Source organism: Eurytemora carolleeae, unplaced genomic scaffold (genome assembly GCF_000591075.1).
Source record: "Eurytemora carolleeae unplaced genomic scaffold, Eaff_2.0 scaffold566, whole genome shotgun sequence".
Taxonomy (NCBI): Eukaryota; Metazoa; Arthropoda; class Copepoda; order Calanoida; family Temoridae; genus Eurytemora; species Eurytemora carolleeae.
This window is the reverse complement of record NW_019396457.1, coordinates 102,332-126,043: the sequence shown is the minus strand read 5'-3', so window position 1 is coordinate 126,043 and position 23,712 is coordinate 102,332. Positions and strand designations below refer to the sequence as shown.

General features: G+C 33.5%; 3 protein-coding genes across 5 annotated transcripts in view; all 3 read right to left on the bottom strand.

The window, feature by feature from the left end:
- Positions 1-34: 34 nt before the first annotated feature.
- LOC111703628 (uncharacterized) lies at positions 35-7,517 on the bottom strand. 3 transcript variants are annotated; one of them, XM_023475627.1, is made up of 11 exons: positions 7,353-7,517; positions 6,927-7,033; positions 5,537-5,660; positions 5,062-5,136; positions 4,198-4,388; positions 3,396-3,433; positions 2,814-2,914; positions 2,518-2,587; positions 1,992-2,068; positions 1,474-1,585; positions 35-649 (listed from the first exon to the last, which is right to left on the bottom strand). In XM_023475627.1, the coding sequence occupies exons 1-11, from the start codon at positions 7,491-7,493 to the stop codon at positions 447-449; spliced, it is 1,239 nt and encodes a 412-aa protein (XP_023331395.1). In that variant the 5' UTR covers positions 7,494-7,517; the 3' UTR covers positions 35-446. The 3 variants fall into 3 exon arrangements, with proteins under 3 accessions (XP_023331395.1, XP_023331396.1, XP_023331397.1); XM_023475628.1 differs by lacking the exon at positions 5,062-5,136; XM_023475629.1 differs by lacking the exon at positions 1,474-1,585 and having other exon boundaries at positions 528-649.
- The window catches only part of LOC111703631 (uncharacterized), an 18,323-nt gene continuing 2,113 nt past the window's right edge, over positions 7,503-23,712 (bottom strand). The window contains exons 2-11 of the mRNA XM_023475631.1: positions 21,687-21,690; positions 15,649-15,741; positions 14,235-14,382; positions 13,316-13,375; positions 13,017-13,086; positions 12,676-12,732; positions 11,220-11,349; positions 8,945-9,114; positions 8,582-8,666; positions 7,503-8,412 (exon numbers count right to left, since the gene is read on the bottom strand). Of these exons, the coding sequence (XP_023331399.1) occupies positions 8,200-8,412; positions 8,582-8,666; positions 8,945-9,114; positions 11,220-11,349; positions 12,676-12,732; positions 13,017-13,086; positions 13,316-13,375; positions 14,235-14,382; positions 15,649-15,732 (1,017 nt within the window). The 5' untranslated portion in view covers positions 15,733-15,741; positions 21,687-21,690 and the 3' untranslated portion in view covers positions 7,503-8,199. The remainder of the gene's footprint in view (positions 8,413-8,581; positions 8,667-8,944; positions 9,115-11,219; positions 11,350-12,675; positions 12,733-13,016; positions 13,087-13,315; positions 13,376-14,234; positions 14,383-15,648; positions 15,742-21,686; positions 21,691-23,712) is intronic.
- The window catches only part of LOC111703627 (uncharacterized), a 14,510-nt gene continuing 8,621 nt past the window's right edge, over positions 17,824-23,712 (bottom strand). Inside the window, exons 4-9 of the mRNA XM_023475626.1 lie at positions 23,216-23,597; positions 22,560-22,604; positions 21,597-21,917; positions 20,800-20,918; positions 18,794-18,946; positions 17,824-18,123 (exon numbers count right to left, since the gene is read on the bottom strand). Coding sequence (XP_023331394.1) covers positions 18,800-18,946; positions 20,800-20,918; positions 21,597-21,917; positions 22,560-22,604; positions 23,216-23,597 — 1,014 coding nt within the window. The 3' untranslated portion in view covers positions 17,824-18,123; positions 18,794-18,799. The remainder of the gene's footprint in view (positions 18,124-18,793; positions 18,947-20,799; positions 20,919-21,596; positions 21,918-22,559; positions 22,605-23,215; positions 23,598-23,712) is intronic.

Here is a 23,712-nt window from a genome sequence, read left to right as displayed (position 1 = left end):
TACATAATCATAATAAAAACAAACTGAATACATACAAATCGTTTTTTATTTCGAAAAATTTCTATTAAAGAAAAATTTCACTATTTCATGATTTGACTTAAAATGCATATTGAACACATAAAATTTTGTGAGTTTTTAGTTAAAATAAACAATTCAGTAATAACTGATTCTAAATAAAGAGTGGGTAGGATGGGGGAAGGTCAAAGGGGGTTTATTAAATACATTATTTTTTCACTTTTCCTTTACGTAAAATTTTACTAGAGAATAATTTGATGATAACTGGAATTATAATTCAAGAGGTAATACCGTAATATATGAAATTAATAAAAATACAGATAAAGTTGTGTCATTGGTTTGAAATCATTATACGAGCTTTTTTTCATTTCCCAATAATTCTCTTCTTTTGTGTAAAAATTATTCCTTTAAATTCTCATTTCCCCCGCCCCCTAATCGTCCTCTTCTCCGTCCTTTGGCTTCTTGTCCTTTTCCTCTTCCTCCTTTTTGTCCTCTTTCTTGTCCTTGTCCTTGTCCTCTCCGTCCTCCTCGACGTTGTCCTCCGAACCCTCAAAGTCTAAGTGACGGAATACCAGGACAATAATAGCAAAGATGGCGGCAAAGATGACGATTAAACCAGAGATAATCGAACAAACTGAAACAAAAGTTCCTTAAAGGGACTGTAAGCATAATTTCAAGTGATTCTTCATACAAAGATGGCAAACCCCGATTCACAACAACACCCTTGAAATATTTATCTAGTCAATAATGTGGGATATTGCCATTTTCCTAGGTTTGAAAGTATTTTATTCTGATAATTCCCATATATGTTCCTGCAGCAGAAAAGCGTAACCCAATTGTAAATAATCAGTTTTCCAAATTATAAACATTGTTATCTAATTCCTACTTGATCAGAAAAAGCTGAAAGGGTACCACTGTGAATCTGGTGTTGTCACCATCGCATAAAGGGTCACTTGAAATTTCGCTACCATATCTCTTTAAGAATTAAATTATTTATAAACAATTAATATAATTATATATATTTGAAGATTATTACATTTTTCTTGGAATATTTATTTTCTTGGACAATTCAAGTTGAAATTTTATATTTTACCTAGTAGAATATTTCTGGGACAAATCCAGTTGAAATTATAGATAACAAAACAAAATTTTACCAATTAGAATATTTCTGTGAAAAATACAGTTTAAATTATAGACAACAAGACAATATTTTACCCAATAGAATATTTCTGGGACAAATCCAGTTGAAATTATAGATAACGAGACAATATTTACGTAATAGAATATTTCTGGGACAAATCCAGTTGAAATTATTGATAACAAGACAATATTTTACCTTTTAGAATATTTCTGGGACAAACCCAGTTGAAAGTATAGATAACAAGACAATATTTTACCTAATAGAATATTTCTGGGACAAATCCAGTTGAAATTATAGATAACAAGACAATATTTTACCTATTAGAATATTTCTGGGACAAATCCAGTTGAAATTATAGATAACGAGACAATGCGCGAACATAACACAGAAGAGTATGAGTTGCAGAACCAGAGCTGTATTTTTCAGCAACTAGAAAAAATATCTTATAAGAACTTATTTATTTAAAAACAAAGAAATATATTAAAAGGAACTGTAAGCGTAATTTCCAATGTGACTTTCGATGCAAAGATGACAATGTCCGATTTACAATGTTACCCTAAAAAACTTTGCCTGATCAAGTAAGAATTAGATATGATTGTTTTTCTTTATTTAAACAGCTCATTTGAGACTTCTCTGCATAAGTGACATGCAAATTTCTGTTGTAAAAAACAATGAAGAAATCCAAAGAAATTTACACCTTTAGAGTCAGAAAAGGGACGCTATCTTCCCATTCTTGAACAGAATAGGGTTTCAAGTTCCTACGAGATAAATCTTTTTATTTGCTAAAATTTTTAAGGGGGGTGCACTGCCTCTTACCCCCCCCCCCCCTGTTTACCTGTAGAGTAGATAACGTTTTCTTTTCATCAATATCCAGCTGACCGTCGCGCAGAGCTACCATCATAGCAATCTTACCTTTTAATAATTTTTTATAAATTAAACTTTTGTTAGTCCACCATTTTCCCCGGAAAATGTTTTGCACCAAAATACTTAAAAATGTTGTCTTTTAGTTTAATAGTAACTTAAGAAATTTTTTTTTCAACATTAGACATTTTTATTATTAACTATAGGACTTTATGTAAGACTATGTCTTGGGACTTTTTACCAAAACTTTTTATTTCCAGGTTTTTTCCAGAAACGTTTTCCTCTATGATTTTCTTACATAGGTTTTTCGATCCGTGCTTAACTCAAATGTGCATTACTCTAAAATGTATTATCTCGCTTATCTACTAAATAAATTATTAAAAAACGCGCATTACTTAAGTGGATTATTAAAAATCGCGCATTACTAAATAAATGGAGGATCACTTAAAACAACGTCGATAGTCCCTATAAGGGCCAATGCACTAGAATAAGTTTCTTACCGATGCTCTCTAGAGAGGAGAGGAAGATGGAGATGCTTCCGAGGGTGAGTGCGAGTGTATCCAGGAACACCTAGTATCAAATGGCGTTAGTTAGTTAGCAACTTCCCAAATGTGCAATTTCCCAAGCGGAAACATTCCAAAGGTTAGGTTAGGCCTTCTCAGTCGCAGCAGACTTCAATGGGATATATCTTAACCTAACCTAACCTGAAAAAGTGGGCGTACAATGTAAATCTACAATTGGAAGAAGGGGGGGGGGGGGGGTTGTTGTTCTTAGGATTGCTTCAATTCTTTGTCACCTTATCATCCTTGTTTGCATCCGGGGGTTGGATAATATAGAGGGCAATCAGACCGTTGGCTACTCCCATAGGTATTAAGTTGGTAGATGGAGTACAAATTTCTAAATAAAAAGTGTTAAATTCATTCTTTTTACATTAATTTGCACAGCGTTGTGGAAGAGGTACAGATAGATGTATTTGACGACAAAAAAAATTGGTAACTTATTTTTAAACATTATTCTTTCTTTACTTTTCATCTATTTTTATCAATTTAAAACCAATATTTAAACCTCTAAACGAATATACAGACTTATTCAGTTTAAGAAAACTATTTTAAAATCTATTTTGTAATATGTAACATTCTTCAAAATATTAGAATAACCATATTAGAATCCATTTTCAGAAATCAATAAGATTTTCTTTGGTAACACTTAGAATCTTTGCATTAGAAAAAAAATCTTTATCATTAGAATTCACTATCTTTTGATTTTCTTTTTTTAGATTCGAAAAAAGGTATTATTATTAATTCATTACTAAAATTAGAAACATATATAAACAAAATTCTTAAAACTTTTTCTTTGATCAACATATTTAATAATTTACCTGTTAATTGTTTGAGTAGACCTATGTCTGGATCAATTCTTTATAACAATATCAATATTTAAATTAAAAAGCTTAAAATTATCATGGTATGTACAATGTTCACTGTACACTGTACACTGTACAGGGTGTCCCACAACATTTTTGGAGTGGAGTGTATGCAAGGTTATAATGCAAGGAAATTTAACTGCAGTTGCGTATACTCTTCGTACATATTGAAACCAGTTTTCGCTGGGTGGAATTTGTAAACAAGAATAGATGCATCAGTGTTCGTTTAGTTTCCGAAGAGGTTAAAAGCATTAAATTTTGATAATTTTGACAATTCACATAATAGTTTCATATGACCAATTTATTTCATTGATTTTTTATGTGAAAGGTGGATCCCATGTCAAGCTTCGACATACGTCTTGTGTTTACATTACCGCCCAGAGACAGTACACTCCAGTACAAAAGATACGTACCTCTGAAATAACTTTCCTTGCATTATAACCTTGTATACATGTAGCTCTAAATTGCTGTTTCCAGGACTGATCAGAATATCTAAAAATAATAAATCTTTGTGAAAAAATCTTATGAGCATAATGTAAAACCTTGTATGCAGAAAATACTGCTAGAGTTTTCGAGTATTATTTGCGTATTTTGGCGTCAAAGCTTGGAGATAATCTAATATGATATGGGACGTTCTGTATTTACTAAAGGCAGAGGACAGGGATACTTGGATGTACAGTGTAAAGTGTACATACTGTACATACATATGACATTTATAGCGTGACGCACATTTCCCTTAACTGTTATTGTATTATTCCTTTGTTTCTTATGCTTTAGGTAGACCAGGATGATTAACCCAATGATGAGGGAGACGAACATAATGGAGGAGACCACCATGGAGAAGTAGAAGATCCTGTCCGCCACGTAGAACGGACTCGACGGGTTCAAGGTGTCAATCACCGTGTAGTAGTAAATACAGTACAGGAACAGCACAACAAGCAGGACGCACTTAAAAGATAGAAATTTCAGTGCTGCAACATTTTAACCTCGTGGATCCGGATCTAAGGAGCAAAATATTTTTTAAAACTGCAGAAAAAATCTTTTAACTCTCCAAACCCACATCTGTACTGACGAAAAGGAGGAATCTATATATAAATTTGGCTTGTCTGTCTGTTTGTTTGTATCCAATATACGTCAAAACGGCTGAGCCAATCAGGTTAAAATATTTTGTGGGATCTCGCGTGACCCCGGGGAAGGTTCATGAATGATAAAATTTCCAAAAATTTGTGCTAAAAGTCTTTTATTTTTGTAAAAAATTTTAAAATCTTGAAAATCCGCAATTTTTTTTATAAAATCCGCGAATTTTTTCTCTCTTTGTTTTTTAATGAGAACATGTTCACAATTGAAATAGAAGATGTGCGCGAAGCGCCCTAAAAGCCAGTATTAAAAATTTCTTATCGCTGAATGGTTCATAAAGTTTTAGCATAAAAATAAGTGAAAATTAATGAAAAATAGTTTGAAAATTCCTATTTTGCTTAAAAATCAGAACACCTTAAAGAAAATTTTATGACCTGGATCCGGAGATCCATTTTTTTCCATAGCGGATCCGGATCCACATCAAAATTAAATAAATAAATCTAGGGGGGACCAAATATGCGCGAATTTTTTTGCCCCCCCCCTCCTGAAGGAACATGATAAGGATGTTGGTGTACCTCAGAGGCAGCTTCATCGACGTTATTTCTATACTGTTCTCTATCTGATACATTTACATCAAAATATTTACATAGCTTATTATACTGCAGATATGATTGCTCAGAAAGTGATGGATAGAAACGAAATTGCTAGAAAATCAGTGGCAGTTTTTTCTTGCATATTGTCTACGATTCAGAGGGGAAAGGGAGGGTCATAATTACAATATTTTAAGGCAATTCATCAGACTTCTAAATCATAATATTTCTAACAAATGAGTTTCTAACAGTCCAATTTCGTGCAATCATAGCTGTAATACGAACTCATAAGTTAAAGCCATTTTGCATTAATGGGTTATTAAGACTTGAAACACACTAAGGAGTAAGAACTTGTTCCATTATTGTATAAAATTAATTTTCTTTATGGGGACCACTGTATAAACAAAAAAAACATGACCACCTACTTACCTCCAGTGCACAGATGTAGGTCTTGACGTAGTTCAGGAGGACGTTAGTAAAGTGTAGTCCTAGGCTAGTTAGAGCGATTAGGAGCCCGACCTCCATTATTCCTAGCTTATCATCTATCCCAGGACTAAACATTAGAGAGATAAACCTCTATTATTCCTAGCTTATCATCTATCCTAGGACTAAACATGGTTAGAGAGATAAACCTCTGTTATTCCTAGCTTATCATCTATCCCAGGACTAAACATTAGAGAGATAATTCTCCATTATTCCTAACTTATCATCTATCCCAGGACTAAACATGGTTAGAGAGATAAACCTCTATTATTCCTAGCTTATCATCTATCCCAGGACTAAAGATTAGAGAGATAAACCTCTATTATTCCTAGCTTATCATCTATCCCAGGACTAAATATTAGAGATAAACCTCTATTTTTCCTAGCTTATCATCTATCCTAGGACTAAACATGGTTAGAGAGATAAACCTCCATTATTCCTAGCTTATCATCTATCCCAGGACTAAACATTACAGAGATATCTATTAATCCTAGCTTATCATCTATCCTAGGACTAAACATGGTTAGAGAGATAAACCTCCATTATTCCTAGCTTATCATCTATCCCAGCTTATCATCTATCCCAGGACTAAACATTAGAGAGATAAACCTCCATTATTCCAAGCTTATCATCTATCCCAGGAATAAACATGGTTAGAGAGATAAACCTCCATTATTCCTAGCTTATCATCTATCCCAGGACTAAACATAGTTATAGAGACAAACCTCCATTATTCCTAGCTTATCATCTATCCCAGGACTAAATATTAGAGAGACAAATCTCCATTATTCCTAGCTTATCATCTTCGATTAAAAAATCTTTTTCAATCATAGAAACTATTTACAACATACAGGTTTATCCACAAGGGATGAGACTTCAAAGACGACTGTCTGGATTTCTTTTTAACTATTTTTCTGAAAGTCCATGGTTCCCTGCATTAATAATTTTGTTTTATCCAAAAGGATATCATCATTATCAGAATAGCTACTATTTTAGGTTTAACCTGAATTTTATTTAACCTACAAATTGATAAATTGAAGAGTTTTAAGGTCGACCTAACAGTCTCATTCTTTGTGGGCGGTTAAAAAAGCGGAAAGGAATGGAGTTTTTGCCACAAGGCCTGATTTGCTATGCCTATTTCATTGCAACCCAATGGCTAAGACCTTCATGTTTCAAATTGTCAATTCTGTTTGATCAAATAGTCTAAATTTGAAATATCAAAGATTTACATCATCAGGTTGCAAAAAAAAGTTAGGAAATTTGAGATTGCGGCAAAGACTCGATTCCTTTAGGCACTAACTCCCCCCCCCCCAAAAAAAAAATAAATCATAGTTACCTGTTTGCAACATACTGCATGAGAAGTCCGTTACCAAACCTGAAGGGAAGAAGTGGGGGGAGAAGTTGGATTTCGGAGTTGATTCGAGCAGATATATCTCTATACACCTGAAACAAATATGTATTTTAAACCAATATCAACAGACTATGTAGTATGTAAGTTATTACAACTGACTCCTCCATAAAGAAATGGATATGTCCGATTTAACTTACTTTTTTTCTATTTCAAAAATTAACATTTTTTCTGGAAAAGGGACTAAAGTGGATTTCTGCATCAGTAGCTTTGGCTTAAAATGTTAGAATTTAACACTTTTTAAGTCGAGAAACGACGATATTTTCCATAATATTTATCAGATATAAGTTTAGTACACTTTCCATGGGTCAGAATATAAAATATCATTTGTCAAAATTTGTGTTTTAGCTCTACCTCCAGAAGTTCAACTACTTTCCCCTCCTCCTCCTCATCATCATCATCGACATCGTCAAATACTTCAGGGTCCTCCTCATCATATTTATCCTCCCCGGCCATCTGGAGTTCGAACTTAACTCGTCTGCTCCCTTTTCTCATTTCATTTAATCTTTTATCAACAATTAAAACAATTTGTCCATCAGACAATCGACATAAGATTTAGAATATTTTTACAGTTCTTATTTTTTTATTTGAATTTACATGGTTTTTACATTATTTTTTACAGACTAGTAGACATTTTTTAAACCGTCCAACATCAGATTTAGAACATTAATACAACCTTTCACTATGATTTTCACTATCTAGTAGACAGTTTCTTAAACGGATGTTTAATTTAAGAGCATTTATCAATAACCTAACAATTATCGTACCCCGTTCAATTCAGAAATGAAATATAACGTTGGAACAGGTTTCGCAATAGTTTTATAGTCTGGTAGTGTCATTTTTTTAAAAGGGTATTACTTTGAGCAGTGAACCAGAATATCAATCAAATCAGATATAGATAATATTCTTACTATTAATAATTTTTAACTGTTTTTAATCTTTTAAAATTGCAAACAAATACATGCTAAAATTCGGACAAAACCATATATCTTTAAAGAAAGTGATAAAAAAAATTTCAACTCTATATACAGAAGATAAAAAATCCAAATTATCATGAAGTGGATTAAAAAGTCGATGGTAAACAAATGAAGTTAAATTATAAGGATCAAACAAAACTTACAATTTCAATTTTGAAGTAATTTTCTAATCCAGAAATTACATCAAGTAGTATCTTTAAATCCTGATACCATTTCTTCTATCTTTAAATCCGGATACTCTTGGGTGCTCTGGGTTTCCTGGTCTTGGATCTTCCGCGGGACTTACTTCTCATCTTGCGCTCGTAGTTTCCGGGTTGGAGCATGGAGTGCTCCGGGATTGGATACTCCATGGTTCGTCTTTCCAGAGCTGTGTAACCTCCATCTTCGACATCGGAGTGGGTTTGCATGTTGTTTTCAGGGTGTGTTCCAACTCCAGCCTGGGACAGAATTTAATGTACTGGAGAGAGGTCGTTGAACTAACTACCGCTGGTTCAAATCCTGAATCACCAATTCACAGTAAGATTCCTAAGAATTTGATTAGGTGATTTAAGATTTGAACCGGTGGTAGATAGTCCAGCGACCTCTCTAATTCATTAAATTCAGTCCCTGGCTCTCAGATGGTTCTTGAGAATCATTTGCGTTAATCTGCTTCTTCGGTTCAGCTTTGCTCGGAGCTTGCATGGACTTGAACCTGGAACATCGGTATAATTATACTTTGTGAAAAATCCCCCCCCCCACACACCAGGGGATGGGGAATAATTTTAGATGATCTACAGAAAAACAACAATACAATATTTTAGCATCAATTTGCAAGTTTTTCTAACTTTTAGATATTTTTTTTTTACTAAAAATCACTTCAGCAAAAAAAAATTTTGAACAGACAAAGTATGCCAAACATTTAAGACGATAAAATTATTCAAATAAAAGGAGGAGGGGGGGGGGGGGTAAAAGAAAATATAGACCCCTGACCTCACATCAAGCCTTCTCTTCACGGACTCCTTCATGGTCTGTTTCCCTGCTCCTGGTCCAGTTCTCCGGGCATTTGGATCCATTGGGGATCTTAAAGGTGTATCCGTTCTAGAGCTTCGGTTCTTATGATCAAGGTTATCTTCTTGTACTGAAGGAGCAGAGAATAGAACCTTTAAAAATACCAATTGTAAGAAGTAACAACCCTGAGAAAGTAAAATTTAACTGCTAAAATGAGCTCCTCCTCCATTTAATGAAAAGAGGGACCTGGGACATGCCAGATTCACAACGGTACCCTTGAAACCTTCACCTGATTAATAATGTGGAAGAAAACGTCGTTTTTCTGCGTATTTCAAGATATTCACTTGCAAGGGTCATTGAACTCTGTAATTTTTGTACTTTCATCTCTTGGTTTGGCAGGATAACAGAACAACACTAGAGTATATCCCCCCTGCCCCCCCGTTTTTCAATGTCGGCGACTATAAAATTTATCTACAGAGCGGGGGCGGGGGTCGTACTTTCCGGGCTCACGGGGTTAAGGAAAAAAGTTGAAATTCAACCATTGACCAACTGCGTTTACTTTCCAGGAACAGCTACATATATTTCCAGGAACAGCTACATATATTTCCGGTCAACTTTTCTAAAATCATCAATTACAAGGAGAATATTATTTGATGGCCCAACATTTTTGAGCATAAAAATTGGGGGAAATTGTTGGTTGCCAATTTTAGATTATTTTTTTCTGAAATCTTCAAAAATCACTTTTCCTCAAAACCCAAAACAAAGGGGGCTGGTAGGTATCCTATATTAAACATATGCAATGTAAATATCCTTTTTTTTGAGATATTCATTTATAAAAAGCAGGGATCATTGAACCATTTGCACTCCTAAACTTGTATCTTTCTATCCAAGAGGATAAAAGAATGATTAATGCTTGATCTCATCTTTTTTAAATCTCCAGAGCTGAAAACTTTAGAATGGGATATCCTTAATCCCCATCGGTTAATTAATCTGGAGATTAATAACAAGAGGAGAACAAGCATTATTTAATCTCGAGATTAAGAAAAAGAGTGGATCAAGCATTAATCTCGATATCCACAATTCGGGCGGGCATGGAAAAATTCCTGCGTTTGATAAGAAAGGTTTAAGCTATTAATTAACGTGGATAAGCTGACAGGATTAAGAAACAGTCCCAGAGTACTAAATTCTATTGGATATTGGGGACGGGGTGAAGGGAGAGTGGCGGGCACAAATAATTGTTTGAAGTGAAGGGTTAAGGAATTTTTTTTTTCTTAACAGGGTTAAGGAACAGTCCCGGAGTACCAAGTTCGGGGATGGGGTGGAGACGGTCACAAATAATTAATTGCTTAACCCTTCTAAGAAGTGAAGGGTTAAGGAAAAATTTGTTTATCTTGACAGGGTTAAGGAACAAGACTAGATTCTCTGCATTATGCGTGCGGATGGGCAATAGGTGGGCGAGGTGGGCAGGCATATAGTCTGTTTGGTTTGTATTTTCAAGGTGTAAGAGGGTTAAAATACATATAGACAGATAAGGACATTTTAGAAGGATTATAGTAATCAAATATTCCTCTTTAAATACTAACAAACTACTTAAAGGGACTGTGTAGGGGTTATATATATCAAGCAACTCAATTTCCATTTCCGATTTACTCGGCCTTCACTAAAAGCTTTTAAAGATTAATAATGCACACGCACCCCTGACCCTCTAGTAAATTCAACCTAAAGTTTGACCGCGTCAACCTTGTTGCACCGGCTAGTCCTATTGAGTGTCTGCTTTATTTACCCAATGTCCGGGCGATACAGTACAAACTGGAACCGGAAAGGTTGACCCGTCAAATGTACTACGACTGCCCGTGTGCATGAGATATCTATAATTTTATTTTCTCTGGGATATTCGACTATTTTTAACTGTTGTTTCTATGCAGTGACTTACGGATCAGGCCGTGAACTAGAAAGTAGGGAAACGTAAAATTCATGCGAAATTACTGATGTTACTTTGTGACCTTGTAGCTCCTCTAGAACGTCGTGGGATTTTTTCTTTAGAAATTGTTATAACTGAACACATTCAAAGCTAGGAAAACGAAGATTTCTTCCACATTTTTGATCAGAGAAAGGTTTGAAAAGTTATCTTTGTGAATCGGGCACGCCCCTCTTTAAAAAAAAGTGATCACGTGGAATTACAGCTTAATATCGTTAATACCCATGTTTATTTAGCCACCCTGTATACAAATATGTTTTAAAAAGATAAAAGTGCAACCTTGTTAATGATATAAATGAGAAGATTAGATTCTGTTTTCTTGAGTTCAAGAAGAAGAAGGATTCCAACAGTTATCAGGCTTAGGAACAGAATTGGGACAGTGTACCTCCCATCCTCATCAGTATCAGTCCTATAAACATCAGAATATAGGACAGTGTACCTCCCATCCTCATCAGTATCAGTCCTAAAAACATCAGAATATAGGACAGTGTACCTCCCATCCTCATCAGTATCAGTCCTATAAACATCAGAATATAGGACAGTGTACCTCACATCCTCATCAGTATCAGTCCTATAAATATCGGAATATAGGACAGTGTACCTCCCATCCTCATCAGTATCAGTCCTATAAACATCAGAATATAGGACATTTTCATCAATATAATGTCATACACATATCAGAAAATTATAGATACATATAATATAAATAGTCATGGGAATGAAGGAATTATCAGAATTATACACTTTTCATGCTAGAAAAACGAAGTTCCCTTTTACATCATTGACCTATTTCAATGGTACCCTTGTAAACCGTGCATGTCCCTCTTTTTTTATTTTTTTATTTGCGGATCACTTGAAATTTCAACCACAGTCCCTTTGATTTTTTTTATAAAAGTTAATTATCTATTAATACTACAGCTTGTAACTTCCATCCATCCTTAGCCCCGTCCAAAACGTATTTATCAAACAGTAAAAAAGACTTAAAGGGACTGTAAGCGTAATTTTAAGTGACCCTCCATGCAAAGACCACTAAGTCCGATTTAAACGGTAAACTTGAAACCATAATCTGATGACAAATGTGGAAGATAACTTCGTTTTCTCAGTCTCAGTGTTTCTAATATTGTATTATTCCCAATTGTTTTATATAAGCAAGAAATCCATAAGTCACTTTGGCAGAGAAACCGCAAATGAAAATAAACAGAGCTGAAAACTTTAGAATGGTGGATATCGAGATTAATGCTTGATCTCATCTTTTTTAAATCTCCAGAGCTGAAAACTTTAGAATGGGATATCCTTAATCCCCATCGGTTAATTAATCTGGAGATTTATAACAAGAGGAAAACAAGCATTATTTAATCTCGAGATTAAGAAAAAGAGTGGATCAAGCAATAATCCCGATATCCACAATTCAAAAGTTCCCAGCTCAGATAAAATAATGCTTGTTTTCCTCTTGTTATTAATCTCCAGATTAATTAACCGATCGGAATTAAGAATATTTCATTCTAAAGTTTTCAGCTCAGTTCAAAGAAACATGGAGTTCTTAATTCATACTTTATCAGACAAAGCTGATAAGGTTACCGTTGTAAATCAGACAAAACTGATAAGGTTACCGTTGTAAATCAGACAAAACTGATAAGGTTACCGTTGTAAATCGGGAAAATTTTCATCTTTTTATGGATGGTTTACTGAAATCACGCGTACACTTTCTTTAAACCAACAAAATGTGTTTTCTAACCTGTCTGTTACAGGGTCTAGATCGGTTTGTATGATGAAGTAGTCCATAACACAGGTTCTAAAGTAAAACAAAATTAAACTGAAATTAGCTTTTTAGTTGTGTCCAAAAACGTCAAAATAATCCGGGCTAAATTATATCGGATAATGAAGGACCTCACATGACCCTAAAAAAGGTTTATGGACGTTCACAATTTAAAATGTTGATCAAAAAAAAAATTTGGAAATCCTCCAATGAAAACAAAAAATCTGCGAAACCTTTATTTATTAATTGTTATATAATGTAAGAAATGTAGAATAAAATTACAAAAAGTCTACTTATTTTAAATTCCTAAAAAAAGGTACCTTGTGAGAAATATTAAAGGATCTGCTTTGCAGACTTCACATCGGACTTTTCCATTCTTTATTCCATATCCTTCAGTGAGATCAAGGAATATATATTGAATAGGAACCGCCATATTTGATGTGTCAAATCTATGTATTGCACAAAGCAATATTTCTGTCAGGGAGGGGTTAATAAATAGAAATTGCTATCACTAAACTTTTAACATTGATCGAAAAGCCCAAATCATAATTTACATACACTTACTTCAATAACTTTACGATACAAGTTATTTTGGCAGTTCTATAGAACAATTATATTCCTTGAGTAGTATCATCGTCATCATCACAACTAAACTCTCCAAAGACCTCCCATCCGTCTTCTGAAAAGTTAAACCTTTATTAAGCTTCTGTAGCGGAGCGAATATCGAAGAAATGCACCTACAAGATAATTAAGATCGCGCAAATCAGTAGTTTCTAAGACAAAAACATGAAAAGAGCTACTTATCCTTCTTCTGACATATACTCTGATTACATAATCTTCTATATAATAAAGCTCTTTTCTCATGTATATGTTAGCTATGACTGGCCAAACGGCTGGACTGAATTAGCTGAATTTTTTTTAGGAAACATATGTCACTCATGAGTACCCCAGGGTGGTGACATGATTAATTTCAAAATTCGATTTTCCCCCCTCAAATTTAAAAAAAAAAAAATTTATCAGTGTTTTAGCTTTGATTACATATGTGATAACTCGATAATTCTTCTGTTAAAAAATTACTTCTAAACATTTGCCATTCCACATTTAATTGTAAGTATTTAACAGAAAAATATTTTTTTTTTTTGCCGTACACTGTCCAATTTCATCATTAAATTAAATCTTTAATAAAGTAATTCTAACTTTTTCAACGGATTAAACGTTTAGAAAAATTGAGCAAAAACAAAAAATAGTGAAAATACTAATTATTAGTTATGAATGAAATATTAGTTATGACTGAAATATTAGTTATGACTGAAATATTGTTTATGACTGAAATATTGGTTATGACTGAAATATTAGGTATGGCTGAAATATTCGTTATAACTAAAATATTAGTTATGACTGAAATATTAGTTATGCCTGAAATATTAGTTATGAATGAAATATTAATTATGACTGAAATATTAGTTATGACTGAAAGCTTAAAAGATTTTAATCTTAAGTAAAATTTGCTTTCGTTTAAAGTTCTTAAAGTAGTTAACCTGGCAGGATGGTAGCTGACTCCGTGGATATTTTACAGGATAGATTCTCCGGAGAAGATGATTCAAGAGGACAGGTTCGGTTTAATATCTCTTCTCCTAGAACTGTCTCGAGGCTACCCAGACAGTTGAACGCGGAGATGTTTACGCTCTAGAGGAATTAAGTAAAAAATCATTAAATCATGGATAATACGATGCATGTTTTGTCAGACTGTATTGTCAAAATATCATCCACTTATCAAACCACTTATTGCAAGTCGCATTTAATTCCCTTTTTTTATAATTTTCTAATTCCTATATCTTTGCAACCAAATGACGTAGAAATTTAATACTTCATAATATTCATTTTGTTGGATCAAATAATCTAAGTTTAAAATATAAAAGATTTACAACATCAGATTGCGATGATGATAAGAAAATTTGAATTTGTGACAAAGACTCAATTCCTTTATTCGGTTAAAAAATGCATAGATATATGGATTAGAAAATTTGAGTTTCTTGCAAAAACTCTTTTATATGACTTTAATTGAAAGAGAACTGTAGTTTTATAGTTCTTAAAATTTTTTTCAAGATTTACTAAATTTACGAATGAAAAGTTTTCTTCTTCTTCACTTATTATTTGCGCACTGAAACAATCGAAATTAGTGTTTCAGAGCAATTTATTAATAAGTTTTAATTAATATTCAACCTAATGATCCGCATGTTTTAGCAAAACCAGATTCAGTAAGCCAAAATGTTGCAGATCCAACAGATCTGCATCCTAAGCTCCCTGAAACTAGACAAACCTGGCTTACTCCGATGATAACTGTATCTGAGAGTAGACTAACCTGGGTTTCTCCGATGATAACCTTATCTTAGACTAGACAAACCTGGGTTTCTCCGATGATAACTTTATCTGAGACTAGACAAACCTGGGTTTCTCCGATGATAACTGTATCTGAGACCACACAAACCTGGGTTTCTCCGATGATAACTGTATCAGAGACTAGACAAACCTGGGTTTCTCCGATGATAACTTTATCTGAGACTAGACAAACCTGGGTTTCTCCGATGATAACTGTATCTGAGACTAGACAAATCCCTGAGTTTCTCCGATAATAACTGTATCTGAGAGTAGACAAACCTGGGTTTCTCCAATGATAACTTTATCTGAGACTAGACAAACCTGGGTTTCTCCGATGATAACTGTATCTGATAGTAGACAAACCTGGGTTTCTCCGATGATAACAGTATCTGAGACTAGACTAACCTGGGTTTCTCCGATGATAACTGTATCTGAGACCACACAAACCTGGGTTTCTCCGATGATAACTGTATCAGAGACTAGACAACCCTGGGTTTCTCCGATGATAACTGTATCTGAGACTAGACAAACCTGGGTTTCTCCGATGATAACTGTATCTGATAGTAGACAAACCTGGGTTTCTCCGATGATAATTGTATCTGAGACTAGGCAAGAGATGGAAGTAAATACAGTTTTCAGAAATAACTCCACCAACATTTTAGATCTGAAAAGAGAGATGCTATCTTTTTTTTCACTTTTTGAGAGACTATGATCGCATTTTCAAGTGACCCTCCAGTTTCCTTGAACCTTTTTTAAAAATATATGTATATTGTGAAAGATATCGTCGTTTTCTAGATTAAAAAGTGCTTAAATCTGATAATGCCTACGTTGTTTTTCCCTGCATAGAAGAAAAGTTTCTCTCATACTCAGACAAATGGGACCGTTGTGAATCGAAGGATCACATAAAATTACTTTTAAGACCCTTTAACAAAAGCCTGTGCTAGAACCTTAGATGTTTGTCTGATTTTAGAATTGCATTCTTCATAATTTAGCTATTTCGCAAAATTTAATCTGAGGGAAAGTTATTTCTTTTGCGCTGCAGTGTACTGTCTCTGGGAGGTAATGTAAACACAAGACGGATGTCACAGCCTGACATGGGATCCATCTTTTACATAAAAAATCAATGAGATATTCTGGTCATGGGAAACTATTATGTGAATTATCAAAATTTTCAAAATTCAATGCTTTTAACCTCCTCGGACACTGAACGAACACTGGTGACTGATGCATCTATTCTTGTTAACAAATTCCGCCCCGAGAGAACTGGTTTCCTTGCATTATAACCTTGTCCCTAATCAAGTATGAGTTTTTTAAGTGATTATTTTCAATTAAGGTGTCTACACAAAAGAGACTTTTAGTGAAGAATGGATGGTCACTGATGCCATGATTACTAAAAAGAGACTTTTAGTGAAGAATGGATGGTCACTGATGCCATGATTACTAAAAAGTTCACACTTTTCCCAAATTCAATTGGCAACAATATATAACACAAAAAATTATCTCGTGTATTTTAAAAAGTTGTTGAAGGAAATCTCTTGTAAACTTTTCTGCGACCTTTCTTCATCGTGCTTGCTGCAAATATCTAGATCTTTCCTCTCTCGTAGCAATGATTTATGTTGCTTAAGTCTCCTTTCTGAAATATTGGCTAAGAAAGCTCAGGAACTAGCTTTTTCGTAATCAAGAATAAAGAAGAAGAACCGGGCCGGGCTTGGGTCAGTAAAATCCAAGATTGGTTACTCTTGAGACTTTTGATGCGCTCCAATGTACGGAAAATGTCGTCTCTAAAGATAAATAGTTAAAAACCAAATATGACGTCACTCTCGCCTCTATAATCTGTGATGTCGGAATAGACTTTTATCTATCTATCCTAGGAGACGGCATTTTCCACACATTTGAGCGCATCGAGATTAACTAATCTTATTATACAACCTTTGTAAAATTTATAGGGTTTCAAGACCCCAAGTCCGTTCTCCTAGTTCGTAACCAAGGGAATTGAGTTTTTGCCGTAAACTCAAATTTTTTGAATCCCTATATCTGTGCAACCGAATGGTTTAAACCTTTGATATTTCAAACTTAGAATACTTAATCTAACAGAATTCATAGTTTGAAATATCTAAGGTTTACGAGATTGGATTGTGAAGATATTAGGATTAGAAAATCAGAGTTTGTGGCAAAAACTCAATTCCTTCTCATTTTATAGCAATATTCTTGTCAATATTTTTTCCTCTTTACGCCTTATCTATATCCGACATCCGTACTTTCGTTTCAAATCAAATTTCTCACTTCCATTCGTCTTAAAGTTTTACAACAGTCATTATTCTTGCTCTTCGTTCTTGTGACAATGGAATTCCCTATATCTTTGAAACCTGATGTTGTAACCCTTTAATATTTAGATTAGTTGATCCATATTAGAATATATATAATTTGATATATCAAAGGTCCGCGACATCGGGTTGCAAAAGTATAGGGATTAAAAAATCAGAGTTTGTGGAAAAATCTTAATTCCTTTTATAGCAGTATTTGTCCGTTCTCATTCTCAGATCATTTTCATTTTTAACTTCATGTTGGAATCTACAAAAATACAATCTAATTTATGGTTCTACAGAATTAGTTGTAATATTCATAATACACTATCTAAAAATACTACTTTTTACTTAAGAATCTACATAACTATGGTTTAAATGATTTAAAATGTGAAAAACAGTTTAACATAAACATAACATATTTCATAATGGATTCAAAATCAATGTTACATATTACAAATAATAATAAACTTTTAATTTGTTCAACAACTATAAATACTTTTTTTAATTTTCACTTAATAACGAGTTTCATAGATTTACTTCAAATTCCGAAAAACAATATTTGATTACAAATTATCATAAATTAAATTTATCTAATATCTAAACTAAGGTTACTTACAGGATTTTGATTGTAAACTAAATAATTCTTAACAAGAATACATAATAATAACGTAATAACATGTAATAAGGTTTAGAACCCGATTATTTCATCAATCCGTTCTTAATCTTGGCACCACGCTACGATCTAATCAGATGTATATATTTTAATCAAAAATCAATTAAATGTTGAAGAAAAAACTTTGCAGTTGATGTTAATTTTTTTCATCACCCCCCCCCCCTTCCGTATTCAGAAATCATTCTTTAAGCTGCAAAGCTTAGGATCCGGATAATCCGCAACATTTTGGCTTCCTGTTTCCGGGTACAATGGACCAAGGAATTGAGTCTTTGCCACAAATTCTAAATTTCCTATATCTTTCATACTTAATCATGAAAACTTTTGATATTTCAAATTTAGATTATTTGATCTAACAGAAATCTTAGTTTGAAATATCTAAGGTCTATAACATTGGATTGCAAAGATAAAGGAATTAGAAAATCAAAGTTTGTGGCAAAGACTCAGTTCCTTTTCGACTAATAACTGCAAACAATGAGCTTTTGCTCTTAAAACCCTAATCTGAACTGTTGAGAGGAGAGATTATCAAACATATCTCTAAGCGATTCATCAAGAAGAAAAATAATTTTAAAATTCTTCCTCTGTTAAATAATCAGTAAATCTTAAAGAAATGTTGACGACCTGGATCCGGATCTATTTTTTCCAGTGCGGATCCAGGATCCGGATCAGGATCCGCCTCAAAATTTAATGGATCCTAAGCACTGCTTTAAGTGATGGGGTTAATTAAAAAATATATTTATCCCTGAATCTAATCCTCTGGATCTCCAGCTCTCTTGGGAGAGTATGGAACCGTCTGATCCCATGTAGTAATGTCAAGCTCGGAGCTAGTTGTCTCACTGTACAGGATAAAGGACGGATCCGTTCTGCACAACTCAGAACTCATACCTTGAGATCCCTAAAATAGTTTATAATTTTTGAAGATTTTGCTTCAAAATTAGTTATCTGCGTTACCAGCAGAAATAATTTCGCGCTACAACACATATTTATAATCTTTTTTTCCTTCCGCCCTGTAAAACCCTGTGATATTTCAAATTTTGATTATCAAAATTCAAAGTTTTAAATTTATATAAATAACAGAAAAATAGAGTTTATGCTACAAGGTACTTTGTAAAACAGGGAATAAATGATATTAAAAACATTATTCTGCTGAAATATCTGAAGAACACGGCCCTTTAACCCCAAAAAATGTGAAATATATGTCATAAAGTTATATATTAAATTGGAGAGAAGTTATATTTATCTATATCTAAAGCAATCACATTTTCAGGTTTACAACACTTAATTTACAACGACATAATAAATATTAGTTTAATAGAAAAGTTATATTTTAACAAACTAGAAAGGCGGTAGAGTGAAGTGTTTAGCAGTAAGTGATATTGTCAATAGGTAGAATAAAGTATTCGTACAAAAATTATCGTCAAGCGGTACATACTATTGTTAGTCGCAAAGGTACATAAAATTTATTTTTAAATTATTAATTCAAGATTTATCGGGAAGATCATATGATCCCAAGGGATATAAAGTTTTGATCTCAAGAAATATAAAATTTTGATCTCAAGAAATATAAAGTTTTGATCTCAAGAAATATAAAGTTTTGATCTTAAGGAAAATAAAGATTTGATCTCAAGGGATATAAAGTTTTGATCTCAATGAATATAAATTTCTGGTCTCAAGGAATATAAAGTTTTGATCTCAAGAAATACAAAGCTCTCAAGGGATATAAATTTGTGGTCTCAAAGAATATAAAGTTTTGATTTCAAGGAATATAAAATTTTGATCTCAAGGGATATAAAGTTTTGATCTCAAGGGATATAAAGCTATGATTTCAAGGAATATAAAGTTGTGGTCACAAGGAATATCAAGTTTTGATCTCAAGGATTATAAAGTTTTGATCTTAAGGGATATAAAGTTTTGATGTCAAGGGATATAAAGTTTTGGTCTCAAGGGGTATCAAGTTTAGATCTCAAGGAATATAAAGTTTTGATCTCAAGAAATATAAAGATTGGATCATAAGGGATATAAAGTTTTGCTCTCAAGGGATATAAATTTGTGGTCTCAAAGAATATAAAGTTTTGATTTCAAGGAATATAAAATTTTGATCTCAAGGGATATAAAGTTTTGATCTCAAGGGATATAAAGCTATGATTTCAAGGAATATAAAGTTGTGGTCACAAGGAATATCAAGTTTTGATCTCAAGGATTATAAAGTTTTGATCTTAAGGGATATAAAGTTTTGATGTCAAGGGATATAAAGTTTTGGTCTCAAGGGGTATCAAGTTTAGATCTCAAGGAATATAAAGTTTTGATCTCAAGAAATATAAAGATTGGATCATAAGGGATATAAAGTTTTGCTCTCAAGGGATATAAATTTGTGGTCTCAAAGAATATAAAGTTTTGATTTCAAGGAATATAAAGTTTTGATCTCAAGGGATATAAAGTTTTGATCTCAAGGAATATAAAGTTTTGATTTCAAGGAATATAAAGTTTTGATCTAAAGGGATATAAAGTTTTGATCTCAAGGAATATAAAGTTTTGATCTCAAGGAATAAAAAGTTTTGATCTCAAGGAGTATAAAGTTTTGATCTCAAGGAATATAAAGTTTTGATCTCAAGGGATATAAAGCTTTGATCTCAAGCAATATAAAGTTTTGATCTCAAGCAATATAAAGTTTTGATCTCAAGCAATATAAAGTTTTGATCTCAAGGAATATAAAGTTTTGATCTTAGGAATATAAAGTTTTTTCCTTACCAGATCAGAGAGGTCATTCTCTGTATCATTTTCTGCGCCAGTATCTTCATCATTCTCTGTATAATTTTCTGCACTACTATCTGTATCATTCTCTAGGAGAGCGGTGGACTCACTCAGATCTAAAAATAAAGAATTTTTTAAAGACTACTATAAAATCAATTCTCATGACTGGGTTAACCTGAACATGTCGCAACGACTTGAAATTTAATTTTACCTCACTACTTCACTAGTAGGGTTTTGGAGCCCTGTGTAGACAGTAGACATGTACGTACATTTTAGAACTGAAGGCATTAGTTTTAGACTTTAATTTAAAAAAATAAAATTGCATAACACCCATCGATTTTAGCGCGAGAGCTTGTAATAAAAGTCACGCTAAAATCTATCTGAATTTTGCCAAAGCTGAAAATAATCGGTTTGCGGTATTAACATCTTTATTCTTTATGTCCAAGGCTACAATAAAATTTATACAAATCAAAGTAAATTTCACGTTAAGAGATCTTACATGTTGTTAATCATAACTTCTCTTCAGAAAGAGCTTAATTGTACCGGTAATTCAACATTCATGTTTTCCTTTTTCTTATGAATTAATTATATAAAAAAAAAGATAAAAGGAACTGAGTTCTTGCCACAAACCCCGACTTTCTAATCTCTATATTATTTCAACCGAACCTTAATATATTTCCAACCTTTAATTCTGTTAGAGAAAATAATCAAAATTTGAAATATCCAAAGTTTATATATCCATGAGCTTGCAAAGATTAAGGGATAAGAAAATGAGTTCATTAAAAAAATCTCACCTAAAGATGAAGACTGTCGGAGTAATGGCGGAACTTCTTCTCTCTCCGGCAATGGCGGAGAATTCCCCCCTGCTAGATAATAGTTCTCGTCTTGCTCTGGGTGCAGGAGAGAACCCAGCAGTCCAACCTTCTCCTCCACTCTCCGGGAACCCAGAGGGAGCAGAGTAAACTCCGCAGTTGAACTCGGAACCTGGGAGTCATCATCCTTCTCCAGGCTCTCCTGGATCTCCGTGTTTTCTATGCTCCCTGAGAAGAGGGATGGACTGTTTGAGAGTTGGGATATATTCTCCTCGCTGCCCGGCACAGGGCTTTCAGGGACAACTAGAAAATAAATAAATCCAACAAGAAATACTACTAACTAGGGTGTAAACACAGCTTTTCCTGTAGTTTTTTTTTCTATAAAAATCAGCCCACTCAACTTAAATTATGCAACCCAACCAAGCTAAGAAAATTCCCGTGGTTCTACCGAGTTCCTCAATAAAAAATTTAGACAAATTGGTCAAAGGGTTCCTCAGTTATGATCTAACATACAAATAAACAGACAAACAGAGATACAGACAAACTTAATACAAATTATAGATATAGTCTAATGAAAAGCGGTGGGTGGGGGGTGGAAACATTTCACTGCACTGTGACGAATTACTCAGCTAGCTATATTGTAAACAAACAGCATAAGAAACAATTATTGCTGTTGTCCCACTTCACCCAAGCACTGTGTACACATTCAGTGGTACCGTCCAGTCTGACTACCTAGTGTAGAGTAGACCCAGCACGTTTTATGCAACAAAGGCTATGAGTTTTTGTCACAAACTCTAATTTCTAAATCCCTTTATCTTTGATATTTCAAACTATGAATTCTGTTAGTCTAAGATTTAAATATCAAAGTTATATAAAAGATTATTATATTATATTATATTATTGTTTTTCATTCGAATAGAATTTATAATCTAAATTTTATTTTACCTCGTGTTATAACAACTACAGATTCAACAGCAAGAGAATTATCCACTGCAAGATTACAATTATCAAACATTCAAGTTTCAAATATATACTACGGTCATAATCAGATAGAGCCGGAATCAATAGACAATCAATCAGACGACTTAACAAGTTTCAAATATATACTACGGTCATAATCAGATAGACCCGGAATCAATCAGACAATCAATCAGACGACTTAACAATCTAATTATACAAAATTATGATTGAGGAAACGATAATTACTAAATAGTCCTAGTCCTGCTAATTCCAAACTTTGGTCTGCCTTTTTAGAGCATAAATATATAAAGTCGCCTGATTTACTTTCAATTAATTCCGTATCTTTCTAGTTAATTTAAAAATGCAGAGTCACATGACAGATTCGTGACATAATGGAAAACCCTGAAAAAATTTTGTTGTTAACTGATCAGTTATGACGGAGAATATTCTATTTTCCCGCTAGAATTGTGTTTTCAGAAACTTGAGCGTAAACCGTGCTCTCAATTTTAAGATAAATGATTAGGATATCTTAGTAATTCTAAGGTTTAAAGGGCACCGTTGTGAATCGCACAACCGTACTGTTGGGTCTTGTGAATGTATATCTAAATAATTAATTTAAAGAAAAAGGATTGATAAAATTCCTAATTGTTGAAGCAAGTCGTCTTCCTCCTCATCCTCTTCATCCAGACTCTCATCATCGTCATATTCAGATTCGTCCTTCGTATCTTTGTCTTCAAACTGATCCTCGGAGTTGCTTTCCGAAACCTCCGATCTCTTACCTCCAACCTCAGGTTTAGAATTGGTTATCTCCGGATCTAAAAATAACTTATCCTCCGTCGATAAAAGCGGAGTTAATGTTTCCTCTGGTTTATTAACTCCGGCTCCAGGTGGGCGAGCTAGTACAGGATCAAGACTAGTCTCCAGGTCCTGGTTCTGGACCGGGACTTCTCTATCCGATATATCTCGGAGTATCATAGAACATCTTCTTCTTTTAGCCTCGCCATAGGAAGACAAAAACTCTTCCTTAAAACAGGAAAATTTAAATATGTGATTGTACATTAAGAAATTAACTGAGCTCATGCAACAAACTCAAATTGTCTAATCCCTTTGCAACCCGATGTTATAAACCTAATTGATA